A 14248-nucleotide genomic window follows, 5' to 3' on the forward strand; every position below is an offset into this window, starting at 1 on the left:
AGGAGGAGGAGGAGGAGGAGGAACAGCTGCAGCAGCAGCAACAGCAGTGGTGACAGCAGCAGAAGCAGCAGCGGCAGAAACAGCGGTGGCAGCAGCAGCAACAACAACACACCTTCCATTCCTTACTGCTTCCTGACTAAGGGTCCTGTGAACAGCTGCTTCAAGGCCGTGCTCCTCCATTGCATTCCCATCATGGACCACACCCTTTAACTGTGAACCAGAATAAACCCTGTCTTCCTTACCTTGATTCTATCATGCTATCTTATCATAGAAATAACCAGGAAATGGTCTACATCCATTTCTCTTGGGCACATAGCTAAGAATGAAACTGTTCTCTTTTTAAAAAAATCAGTGTTGATTCCAAAAGTGGTGTTAAAATATTCTATCAAATATTGCCAAGTTCAGGGCTCCAATTATGCGGAGAATTATCTATTGTCCATTCTTGCTTGACCCTTCTGGAGCATGTATTAGTATAAAAAGATTAACGCCATGGTGTCTCTCTTAGCAGGAAGATCACTTACAGATGCATGGCACATTATTTCAGGTTATTGCTATGCAGTATTTACATTAGATTAATGTAGCCCTGAGCCACCCTCAGCCCTGCTCACTGTTAACTCTGAGAGAATTTGGAAAGTTGAGCAATAACAGTGAGCCCTCAGAAACAGGCAATGCACCTCTCCCATCTGGCTCCGCATACACACAGGGAAATGCATATTAAATCTGACATGTTCAGGCACTGAAATATAATAACCGACACTGGCATGTGAAGCTGTAATTATTGTATCATCGAGACAAAGAGATAATTAAACTCATCATACCTGGCTTAATATTTTCATAACTAAAGACTTTATCCCAGATTTCTGCTTTAAAAGTTTCTTAATGAAATTTCATGTTTTACAAGAAGTTCCTGAACAGTTTTACCTCCCAAAATGGAGGTAGGCATTCAAGTAGCGTGGATTCTTCACTTTGGATCCTATCTAAGTAGCAACTCAACTGATGGACTCCCAGAGGTCACTTTGTATGGCCTTATTTCATGTGGAAGCTGTTCTTGCACCCTCCTTAATAACTGTGCTTAGTTGAAATGAGAATGGTCCACGAAGACTCAAATATTTGAATGCATGGTCCCTAGTTGCTGGCACTTTCTGGAAAGGATTAGGAGGTGTGGCCATGCTGGAAGAGGTGTGTCACTGGAGCTTCAAAAGCTCAAGTTATTCCCAACTAGCTCCCTTTCTGTCTCGACAGAGAAGCTCTCAGCTTCTACTCCAGCACCATGCCTGCTGGCTGCTGGCCGCTGCCATGCTCCCCACCATGTTGGACATGGAATAACCCTTTGAAACTGTAAACAAGACTCCAATTAAATGTTTTCTTTCACAAATTGCCTTGGTCATGGTCTGGCATCTCTTCACAGCAAGAGAAAATTAACTGAAGCAATAGTTGAATATCGAGATATAACAGGTTGTGTACAGTTTACTTTATTTCTCATTTTGACCTCAATCCTTTCTAAACTATAAGTGAAAGACATAATATCAAGGAGAATTCCAGTTCTCTACGAAGCTGAGAGTCAGAGAAAGAGTTAGAGGATATTGATACACTGATTTTTAAACCTCATCACCAGTTATCAGCTATGCGAGAACACAAAGATATAATTTGTCCAAGTTCCAATCTTTTATTCTTTTTTTTTTTTTGATTTTTCGAGACAGGGTTTCTCCGTAGCTTTTGGTTCCTGTCCTGGAACTAGCTCTTGTAGACCAGGCTGGCCTCGAACTCCCAGAGATCCACCTGCCTCTGCCTCCCGAGTGCTGGGATTAAAGACGTGCGCCACCACCGCCCGGCTCCAATCTTTTATTCATAAACTAGGAAAAAAAGAAATGTAAGCCATAGGGCTGTGGTGTTTACTTAACAAGATAATGCATTTGAAAACTTTGTGGCAGGGGATAAATGATAAACAAATGTTGCCTGTGATAATCCTTCACATAGGCTTCACAGGCGATGAAAACACAGCACATACACTGTCAGGAAAATAGCAAACCTTTTTTTTTTCAAGAAACTTCCAAAACTGAGTTGTACTATCAGTACTACCACCAATCAAAGGTTAAGACTGGCCCTAGCTACATTAATCCTTGGGATTGTAGCTATAAAACATTACTGAACAATGGTGGGGCTTTGTTCCTAAAAAAAATTAAGGAAATAGAGTCTCCGTGAAAATTACATATTTATGCTTACGTTCAGGTGCTCCAGAAAATGAAGAACTTCCTATAATTAGAGATACGTTACCTTGGAGAAAGAAAAATACTTCTTAATTTCTATTTCACTGATGCCCACACATTAAACTTCTTCAGGATAAATTCTTCAATAATTCCAGAATTTTCATGGAGTAGCAGAAAACTAGTGATGTAATTATGTATTTCTTATGTCTAATTGATAAAGGAAGGACTATTCATCTTGATTAGAGAAACATCTTTAGGAAAAAAGGCCACTGCAGCCTAGTTCCTGTTGCTAGCAGCCGGTCTGCTATGTGAGATCTCCCATTAGAATAATGATTACTTTAGCATGGAGGGGAATGCACACGTGAATACATTATCTTCATCTGGAATAAGTCTCATCTAGACAGTATGTGTTGGGTCTTGAAGCACAATATTTCTATGTATCTCTTAAAGCAAACAACAAACTATATCACAGTATACCTTTTTTCCTGCATTTTAAAATGTCAATCTTTTAATCACCCAAGGTCAACAATGGTCAGAAATATTGACCAAAAATTCCAGAAATAAATGTCTTCAACTGTGTACTCCTCTCTATACTGTGATGAGATCTTGCATTGCCATGCGCAGCACATAGTCCTTTGACCTGAGTTTCATTCATTGTAAGAGATTTAGAAGGCGTCTTTAATTTTGGTCCACCATTCTGGTAGCACAGGGTTTCTGCTCAAAAAACACCTTTTGCATTTACTAAAGGCTCAAAAAAACAAAAGTAGTGATATGTTCACTCACACATTAAAAGAGAAGATGTGTAAAAAAATTTCCTTAACATTTTCTACTTGGAGGAGGAAATAAAAAGTCATACCCTGAGGCTGTTAAGAGCTACAGGAAGAACAAAGCTTCATGCCTGAGATGCTGAAGAAAGAAAAATGAATCCATCCTGCTCCATTTGTCTTTTCTTTGTCCGTTCTTTCTCTCCTTCTTCCTTCCTTTCTCTCCTTTCCCTTCTTTCCCGTGTCCTGGAGAAAGTGAACGGGATGTGCCATGGTGCATACGTGGTGACCAGAGGAAACCCTCGTGGGGTTCTGTTCTCTTCTTTCACCTCGCTAGTTCTGGGGATCAAACTAAGGTCCTCAGTCCTGGTGGCATCTGCCTTTACCTCCTGAAACATCTCTCTGGCCCTCAGCCACATTCCTATTGTATCTCAAACTACAAACAATGATGGGCAGAGTGATGAATAATTAAGATAATTTTTTTTAAAAAAAAAAGCGTTGAACTGTTGGTGGAAGCTTTTTAAGGGTGTATATTCAGATTGATAGTGGCAGGATATGCCAGGAAGTGCAGAGCCCGACAGTCACTTTAGCAAGACATCCCCTGATGTGATCAGCACCAGCCCAAGCACTGTGACTCAGAGAAGCTCATAGAGAGTCAGGAATAGATTTGGACTGAAAAATTAAATATTATTGGAGAGGCTTCGTGTATTGCGAAAGAAGCTGCTGGGCTTTCCAGCAGGCTCACACTGTCATGTCAGGTCCTTCTTGGGGGCAGGGGGGTCTTTGAACACATTCCCTGCGGATATGGGAAGAGAAACTATACCAATACAGAGAAACGAGAACTCAAGAACTGTCAGCATGTCTTACAGATGATGATGTAGACATCCTGAAATGCTATGAATTTAGTCTGGCATTAAAGAAGTAGCTAGCTGATTTGAAATTGGACTACTTGTGAAAAATAACAGAGAAGTGATCACCTTCATCGCAGGGATGTTTACATGTTAGGGACAACCCAAGTGTGAGTCCTTTTAAGTCAGGTTTGACTACATATGTTGAGTTATGTTTGCCTTTGAAATATAATCCTAGCAACTAGATTAAAGCGGATCCACTGAGGCTGGTGAGTAAGCCGTGAGGAAGACGGTCAGAGCGGAGGCTGGGAAGGTGGTGAGAGGTGGTAACACACTGTCCCCAGGGGGAAAACTCAGAGATGCACGAAATTCTCTAACTCTGGAGGACACGCAGCCAAGTGATTTCCCAGCACTCCTGGGAAGTGAAGACAGTAAAAGCAAGGAGAGACAGTCATACTGCTCCTGATCCAATGCCACATGACAGGGCTTCCTGACAGAAGAATCTAATACAACACTGAAAACTATGTGGACAGAGAGGGAATCTTATCCAAAGAAAGAGTTTGTCCAAAGACAATCTAAGTGGAATAAACGCTACATTTAATGAAAACTACATGCAAACATTTGGGTATATGGAAAATTATGCACACATATACAGACATACACACACACCATGGAGAACTCTGCCCATACCATAATAAGTACTAAAAGCTGAGTGGATACAACGAAGAAGGAAATCTGAACGATGAGTGCCCGGGTTTACATCTCTATCTCCAATCATTGTCTTTCCCAGATGAGCAATGCTCTCTAAGATGCAGAGATGGAACACAGGATATTCAGACACCACAAACAACTGTCATACAGACCCTGAAGTGCGGGGGGGGGGGGGGGGGCGGAGACTGATGAAGAACCGAGGAGATAGTGATGGAGAAGCCTGCAGGTCTCTAGCAAACAGACAGAAGAAAAGCCCAGCTCTAAGATTACTGATGTTGTTGCTCCCTGCTTCCTTCTAAGAATTGATCTGTGCTTCCAAGACACAGGCTGTGTGTTAAGAGAAGAGAGGGGAGAAGGGAAGAAAAGAAGAAAGAATGCATTGTCAAATTTAGTCAACCTTGCTAGTCATATTCGGTTAAGGAGCAATCTCCAGGGCCGTCTGTGTCTGTCTACCCATCCCTGGGATCATAACACCACACTGGACTTACATAGGATCTAGGAATCAAACCCAGGTCCTTAGTGACAGAGCTAACTCCTAAGCCCCTAGCAAATAATTTTAAACATATAATTTTGGTACACTTAATACAAGGTAGAATTTGGGGGCGGTGGAAGAAACACAGAGACAGGGATCTTGAAACTTATGCACCAAAAACCATAAAGTCTTACTGCATACCTAAGGAATTTTTAAAACAATGTGAGAAAGTACAAGATTTAAAAAAAAATAGCAACAAACTAAAAACTAATTATTCTGTCTCATAATACACAGATGTAAAAAAAAAGTCATGTATATGCATATCATAAAAAGAGGAAAGGAAAAACTAAGTCCATTTAAGGCACATAAATTGGTGTTTATGTTTTCAGAGGTTATTTTTAACTAATTAGTATTTATTACTAATGTATGTGAGTGCATGATATGTGTGATGTATGCCAGGGCACGCAGTGGTCAAAGACAACTTTGCGGTCAGTTCTCTCCTTCATCTTTTTGGGTACGCTAGGGTTGAAGGCAGTCTTATGCAGCAAACACCTTTACCCATCAAGTCATTGTGCCTGCTTCCCCGGGTTATTTACAAATACTTCTTTGTATTCTCCAAATTGTTAATTTTGCCTATGAAATAAAAATTCTAATATTAACTATGAAATTCAAATGTATACTCATTGTGTTTCGATTTTTAAAAAATTATTTGATAGTTTCATATATGTATGTGATAATTTTGAGTCCTGTTTTAACCCTGGTACCAGGTCCCATCCTTTTAAAGTCTTTTTTACCCCATTACGTGGTCTCCTTCTCCTCCTTTTGTAGCTTTCCTTTTTCCCAACAAACCCCCTCCTAGGTTCACGTCTTGATCATATGTGAGACCACTGAGTTCAAGTGGGATGGTGTATACGAGCACAAGAAGGCCATGTGACTGGAGCATGGTCAATTTACCAGTGCCTGCTCATTCTTTCTCTAGCCACTATTAGCTACCCATAATCCCTCAGGGAGGGATGGGGTCTCATGAGCCCTTCCCTCTTCCATGATGAATGTTGGTGGGCCAGTCTTGTTCAGGTCTCACATGGGTAACCATGGTTACAACAAGAGCATTGGCCCTTCTGCGCCATCACCTCAGGTTCAGTTCTTGCATACTTTCTACCTCCTCTTCCATGATGTTCCCAGACCCTAGGGATGAGAGGGGAATATGTATGATATAAATTTTTCATTTAGGACCAAGAACTCTAAAGTCATCTTTTCCTGCTCCCTTGGACCAGATGTAAATCTCCTTATTAACCAGCAGCCAGGGAAATAAGAAGTGTCTTCGAGCCAGGCAGGCTGAGAGCTGCATTAATCTGTGGCTGTTATTTTTAATTTTAAGATAGTGGATTTCCTTTAGTTTTGTTTGATGGTGATTTAGATTTTCAAGGAGATCTTAATCTCCTTACTTGAAGTATCAATGTTTTCACACAAAAAAAAGCCAAACGCCTGCTTTTTTTTTATCACACTAAGCAAATGATTCCTGTATCTGGTCCTTCATGCAGCTTGAATGTTATACTTAATAAAATCTTGAGAATGTGTTGCAATGCAGTGCTTTTGCCACAGAACCAAGCATTTCACATGCAATTCCCACCCTTAAAAAATTGAAAATGTTGAACGCTCATATAATTTTTCCACATTTCATAAAGTCAAACTTAAACATTAGCCTTGAAGAATTTTACAGAAGCAGATAGAAGCAATATTGGGACCCGTAGCTGACCTTTTGTTACATTATCAATGCTTTTACAAAAATTGGGTAATTAATCATGTCATTTTGAGAATTGAAAGTATTCTTTAAAGTCAAATACTTTTCTTCCATCTGCCTGTTGGGGGAAAATTACATTGACAAGCTTATTTTTAAATTCTACTGAGTACAGTTTCCCTGCATGGTAACATGGCATCAAGGACGATGGCTGGCCAATGACAGGGAGCCAGACAAATGTGGTTACATGGCACCGAGCCGCTCTCTTGGCACAGAAAGCTTTAACTAAAGGGGCAATGAAGTTAGAAGGGCTGTGCATATGACCTCAAGGCCATATTTTGAGACCCCATTTCAACTGGCCCTTGTAAATTCTTGCAATTTACAGAGAGAAATTAAGCAAGAAAGGTATTTCTGAAGACTTTTTACTTCTTATCTCTATGAAGAAAGTTCTATGCTGGAGAGATAAAGTAACGCAAACAGGTAGGAATGTAATAATAAACAATCAGGTTAACTATCACAGGCAATAAAAACAGTTTAGATTGAGGACAAAAATATGACAAAGAGGAAACAGAGTGTATTCCTTTCCTTTTACTATAATTTATTTTTTCCTTACCAAACTAATAAATGGGTAATGTAACATGAGGGCCAGCTTGTTGGGGTTTCTGTCTTACCCAGTTCCCCACAGCCAGCAAGCCCCAAGGAAAATCACACAGAGATCTCTATAAGTTATAAAGCTGATTGACCCATTAGCTCAGGCTACTTATTAGCTCTTGTAGCTTATATTAATCCATTATTCTGGTCTATTTTTGCCATATGGCTTGATACCTTTTTCAGCTGGCAGGTCACATCCTGCTTCCTGGGTGGTCTGTGCAGGACTGGGAGGAATCAATTTCCTCCTTCCCAGAATTCTCCTGTTCTCATTGCATCATTTCTACTTCCTGTCTGGTTTTCCTGTCTATACTTCCTGCCTGGCCAATCAGCGTTTATTTAAAACATGATTGACAGAATACAGACAATTCTCCCACACCAGGGTAAAAGTGCAGGAAAGTATACAGGTAAGTCACAAGAAGAGAGACTAGGGCAGAAAAGAAAGGTCCCCAGAATGACGAAAACTGAAGATGATACCTCTGGAGTCAGTAGTTGGTGCAGGAAGGTGGCCACAGGACACAATAGGAAATGAAGCTGACGTAGGGTGTTTTCCCATAACACATGCACAACACACACACACACACAACATACACATGCACACACAACCACATACACAAAAATACCCCAAACAAATTATTGAGAAAAGAATCTATCCATGGGGCAGCAAGAACAACTCCCAATACCATGAGCGAGGTAAAGGAAAACCCACAATCCATCAAGTGCGGCCAACATTCAACTAAAAAACTAATCAGACAAGAACATGTCCCCAGAAACTGATAGAACCCTGAATATAACTGCAGGCTTCAACTTCAGGATTAATAATTACAGATGCTAACCAAGCGACAAGGTCTCTAAAACTAGGCAAGAGAATTTCAAGTATCATTCCAGGAACAAATATAATAGAAGGAGAAAATTGAAAAGAAAAAAAAAAAGAAATGTGTATCATTAAAGCGACATTACCAGAACATTCCCCAGAGGTAAAAGATGTGAGCTTGAAACAACTGTGAGAGTAAAACAATAGGAGAAAAGAGTCTCGTCTCGGAACACCAGGGATGAAAGAGGTGACTTGTGCAGGAGGTAATTAGAGGAAATGGCCGTCTGGCGCATCCAGCGTTTCTGCTGGACTTGTGTTTGAATGACAGCAGACTTCTCCACAATGAAAAGGGTAAGAGAACACGGCACCAGACCTTTTATATAATGAAGAAGAAAAGAATTCTGGGTGGAAATCTTCCTATGCCAAGGCTGAAATAAAAGGGGTAATTTAGTCATACACACACACACACACCACACACACACACACACACACGCACACACACTCAAATCTACTTGCTACATTTACATTCTATCCTTAAAAGGCCAGGAGGCTATACAAAGCAGGGAAAGAAATCTTGGAATCCAGGCTCAGATTATGCCTAAAAAAGAAGGTTACATGCCCCTGTAATCCCAACACAGGAAAACTGAGTCCAAGACCAGGTGGGGACACAGAACTGTGTAGTTTGGTCTACATTTCTTTCCTACAAACAAACAGACACAAAGACTTACACTTGGAACTTTTCATGAATGCCACTCATGACACCATTTCTTTAATGGCCAAGAGCTATCTACTAGATAGGTGAAAACTGAAGCCAAGAAGAGTAGGGGTCTGATTCATACTACATAGTAAGTGAGAGGTAGAGCATCCAACTTGGTCATTCGATCCAGGCTAACCTATAAACATGAACACGTGTTGTGTGCTCGTATGTGGGGACACACAAGCACACACACACACACACAGAGAGAGAGAGAGAGAGAGAGAGAGAGAGAGAGAGAGAGAGAGATACAGACAGACAGAGAGAGAGAAAAGGAGAAAATATCTGAAGTGATTTCATGCTGAAAATGTAACCCCATGTAAACATTACCTGAAGGCTGCCCGTGATCTACGTGCATGACAAACACTTGGCATCACCTCAAGGATCTGGAACCACACTTCTGAGCAGTTGTGTTCCCTTGTGTTTCTGCAACACATCAGCCATGTGCTCTCTGTCTCCCCACCTGCAATGTGCCAGAGGCCACCACACCATAGGACTCCCTGGTGATCTGTATGAAGAATATAATTATTCATTGTCAAATAAATTATCTCTGTGCCTTTTGTGGCAAAGCAATAGATCAAGTCTCCAAGACTGTTTCTGTTTAGGAAAAAAACCCCACAACTTCTAGCACATCCTGGATCTTGGTTCAAAAGTTAAGTTTTTAGATGGCTATCTTTAAATATTTTTATGTTAACAGATACAACTACTTCATTTTCTCCACTATGCAAATTCATTCAAATAAAATGTAAATTATGTGATAATTGTGTGCCAAAAGTCCCATTTTCTCACAGATAGAACTGATACAGTTTCTTCCAAATAATGGCTCATGCATATTCTATATAAGCTCCAAACAGCCTTGAATATTGCTGTTAACCCCTTGGCTACGTTAACAAAAATGAAAAGAAAGCAAAGTGAAATCCATCAAGAAGTGGCCTGCAGGGGTCTGCCTGCCTGATCAGTTGACATGACAGTCTTCGGTGGTCTCTTGACACCACTGCTCTTGTCAGCTGAACACAACAGGACCCTGACAGCTTGTTTAAGGAGATTTCCACTTCCTCTCAAAATACCAGTCCTTCAATATGAGAACAACACACACACAGCCTAATGAAGAGTCTCTGTAACCACATCACCTGATAATGTCGGCAAAGTGGCCCCAACCCCAACAGAGCTCTCATGCAATTAACACGCTTAATTCTGCATCGGCTTCTTTCCTTTGTCCTTCTCTGTTTGACCTTCACTGGTTGTTTTTCTTTCCCTGCAGAGTACTGAGACATTTCGATAGATCCAGCTCTGCTCATAACCTCCAAGTCCCACTGATGTCCACAAGCAACCAAGGTGTCTGCATGCATCTGATTCCTTCCCTTTCAATGGGCATTCAACACATCTACACACCTAACATTTACATACAGGCAGTTATGCGACATGTTTACCACTGTATCTTCTAGGTGCTCTTGAATTGATTTACCTTAGAACTAGGCTTGGCACTGTCTTCTCAGACTGCCACTACCTGATAGACCAAGGGCTTCCTGTGCCTCATTGAAATTCTGCTGCATGAGCAAATGTTTTCTTTCTTCACATGTTACATGGCTTATTCTTTTCTCTTTATACTTATTGTTGATGTTTGCATTAGGCAAATGTAGTATTGGTTCTTTTCAGTTTTAATTTATGTTCTCTCATTGGATCACTAATATGAATGACTCGTTTATGTATAACTTTACAAACTACTGGGGACAGAAACAACAGCAAAGATTTACAGATTTATCTGCATGTATTTTCTTTATGAGTACCATCCAGTCTACATCCTTTTCAACAGCTATAATCTTGAAAACAATGTCACTCTCATTTTATATTCTTTAACAGAATCATCTCTCCTCTGAATGAATAAAAAGGAGGAAAAAAAGAACTTAAAAGTAAGCAGAGAACAGGAGGCAAAAAGGAAGCGTTTCTGGGATTTCCTATAAGAAAGACTCATTGGGGGTGGAAATGGTTCAGAATGAGAGCAAGACACAGGCAGGGTGAATACATCAGAAAGAATTACTTTAGGGAAACCCTTCACGGCCATAGTCAGAGACTTCAGGTAGGTCTTAGAAATGCCTCGGAAGCCCATGACCCCACGAGGGAAGAAGAGGGCAGACAGAAGGACTCATCAAGGAAGGGTCTTAGTAGGGGAGAGGGAACAGTGATGGAGCAGCAAACTCTCAGTCCCATTTATGTTGTTACACAGAGATGCTGGTCTGCATAATGTGTGCTTTCATCCCTAAGCTGATTTAAGTACAAAAAAATCTTTACCTGTGGTGTCCTGCACAACGTGGGCTATGGATATGGCCTATTCCATGGCACCCAGGAATAGGGCATACAGCTTGACCTGGAAGGATTTTCACACCATTTGTCCATTCAGGAAGTAAAAGAACATAGCTTGAAAGCTCTTGTTGAAGAATTGAAAAGTCTAAAATACGTAAGTGATGTCAGCTGAGACTTTACAAAGACCATTTGTCACCCAAACCCTGAGTACTGTGACAATGTATAAAAATGGCATGACAGAGCCTGTGATGGCCAAAATAGATAGCACAGCTAGCATCAGAGACAGACGATGAACGGGCAGCAACCAACTTTTTTAAAAAGCAGACATGAGAATGCTCACTGTTGTTTTTAGACATCAGCATTGGCAAAGGCTACACCGCCACAAGCTGTTGACTGAATTCCATAAATGTCCACAACCCAACCAGTGAGTGAGGATAAATGGCCCAGCGCCTTCTTCCTAGCCGAGCCCTTCAACGTAGCTGTGAAGACCAGGCAAGGTAAAAAGCCAGCGCTATGCTTCACCCCCCTCTCCTTTTTCCCCCTCCTTTAGATAGCACTAGGCTGTACTACTGGACGGCACTCGGCGTGACAGGCTGGAGATGACTTGTGATAATGTCCAAATGTGTCAGCCTCTAAGGATAAACAGGGCCAAATCCCCAAGCTCAGCTCTGTAATCATACTAACAAGCATCCATCTCCACCTGAACATGTATGCACACAGATACACACACACACAACACACACACACACACAGACGCATAAGGAGCTCATGGAATGTTCCATCCTACACTCATACTAATCTAGGTGGTATCTCTCTTCAACCCTCTGCTTTCCCATTCCCCAGCTCTCATATTTATACTTCAGGCTCAAGAAGCTTCCAGCTCCCCTCAACCCTGTCTGGATCAGCGTCCCTATCCCCTAGCTCTAGTGTCTACTGGATGTTGTGTAGAGACATCCTTCCACAGCCCTCGTAGGTGGTACTTCTCTGGGTAATCAGGTGAGAGAAGTCAGTGCTGCTTGTCTTCCCAGTGTCACTCAAGACCTCGTGATTCTCATCTTCTCAGACACTCTCACCAACCTGCTTCTGTTACCATGTCACTCAGGGAAGACTGGCATCCCAACCACCGAGTTTCACTCAGATGCCATTTCCAACAGCTGGCCCAGGTAAACTCAAAAGCTACCAGGACTTCCCGTCCCATCCATGTGTATAGCCTCCATGTGGACAGCCATGCTACTACAATCACTAACCTCATCCCCAGTGTCTTCTTCTCTGAGCCATCTGGCCACAAAGAGTGGACCATGCTGGGATTGCTTTGTCCCCACTCACTGAAACAGCCATCCAGCTGAGGACAAAAGTGTATCCCATTAGCCTACTCACTCAGGGGTCCCAGCGGCTGCTGCTATTTTGACATCAGTGGATTTCCCAGGCCATCTATTTCCCTCCCTCTGTTCCCTCTCACAAGAAGCCAAGCCCTCATCTAACTTAGCTGCCATCCTTTGACACCCTACGGCAAACCACTGAAGCTCCTTGGCACTTTATCACACCTAGCTACGGGAAGGGGAACCTTGGATCGCCTCAGTCAGGCTGCTCCCCAAGTGTTTTACATAACTGCATTCTCCTAGGGGACAATAAGCATGCAAGTTGCTGGCTGTGCAAAATTCTCCACTCACCTCCAACCTCTGGCTCCCAGCAGCTGAGCCAGCCTGCTGCCAACTGAGAGAACAGGGACCAGTGGACAGGAACGGTCCTCTCCTGCCTGTGTTCCCATTGCCATCTCTCTTCTCCCCTGCCACTGCAATGCAGGGAACATTTGCTTCTCTTCAAAGCAAATCCCTCACCATTTTCCTGTGGACTCTCTGCCACATTCTTCAGAATCTTTATAGACTATCACATCGAGTAGATAACTAATATTTAAATACAATCTAGTTTTTTTGCATTCTATAAAGGAAAATAAAAACAGAATCAATAGACCTGATAGTCCCTCCTCCTCAGGGACCGTTCACTTTTCCCCTTTACAGAGGCCTCCGAGAGAGAGAGAGACCCCTGTTCCTCTCCACACGTCACTACTTGACCCACACGAATCTATTCTCCTTGGTCATGGACATCCTCAGCACAGGAACCCTATTTCAATTAGAAATGAAACAATTATTTGTTTGATGTCTATTTATTTTTGTTAAATTATAGGCTGTGAGCCCAAATCTGTCACACCATTGGGAAACCAATATCTAGCCTGACACATAACTGGTCCCCAGTAAGTGATTATAAATGAATTGGGGGGGGGGGGTGGATAACAACCTAGAGCTCTTCCTGCAAGATGCTCATCAGCTAGAAAAGGGGCTTTTACCGGGAACCAGAACCTCACAGTACAGAGAGTGACTGTATTGCATGGAAACACTAAGCAAGACCTGGTAATATTTGAATAAATTCCAACATCCTATACATTTTCATTTTATTTACCAGACAATAGAAAACCATGTCTTAGATGCTTCTTTACTTTAAAGCAACTCTAAGAACAAACAGAGAAAGACAGGAAGTGCCTCATCCAAAGCTAGGCATAGCTCTAAGGCACACAGCAAGTGCTTGCCTAGTTCTTCTTTCCAGACCCCCCAAGGTAAAACCCCCGAATTAAAAACAAACGCACAAACCCTGTTCCCAGGAAACAGCTCTGAAAAACAAACGAATAAAAACCATCCTTTCAGCAAATCAGAGGGTCTGGTGTTTAAAATTTCTTAAGTCCTTAATTAAGAAATATGCTTCCATCATATTTAGTAAAGAAAGTAGTCCTTTAAATTCTTGTAATCAAATGGAATTAGATTGGAGAGAACCAACAATGTAAACACATACAAGACTTCTTTCCATCCTTGTGCCATCTCAGGGTCAAAACCAAGCCAGCAGAGAGCCTTTTCACCAGCCCAGAGTCAGCTCGGTGGACAAGGCACCAGACCCGGGAGCCTTTTCACCAGCCCAGAGTCAGCTCGGTGGACAAGGCAC

The 14248-nt window shown here is 41.8% G+C and overlaps 1 protein-coding gene across 1 annotated transcript in view; it reads right to left on the reverse strand.

Moving 5' to 3' along the window:
• L3mbtl4 (L3MBTL4, histone methyl-lysine binding protein) overlaps nucleotides 1-14248 on the reverse strand; it is a 272089-nt gene that overhangs the window by 153741 nt on the left and 104100 nt on the right. The window contains 1 exon segment of the mRNA XM_026789485.1: nucleotides 11246-11371. Within this exon segment, the coding sequence (XP_026645286.1) occupies nucleotides 11246-11371 (126 nt within the window).

The sequence above is a fragment of the Microtus ochrogaster genome, unplaced genomic scaffold (genome assembly GCF_000317375.1).
Source record: "Microtus ochrogaster isolate Prairie Vole_2 unplaced genomic scaffold, MicOch1.0 UNK20, whole genome shotgun sequence".
NCBI lineage: Eukaryota > Metazoa > Chordata > Mammalia > Rodentia > Cricetidae > Microtus > Microtus ochrogaster.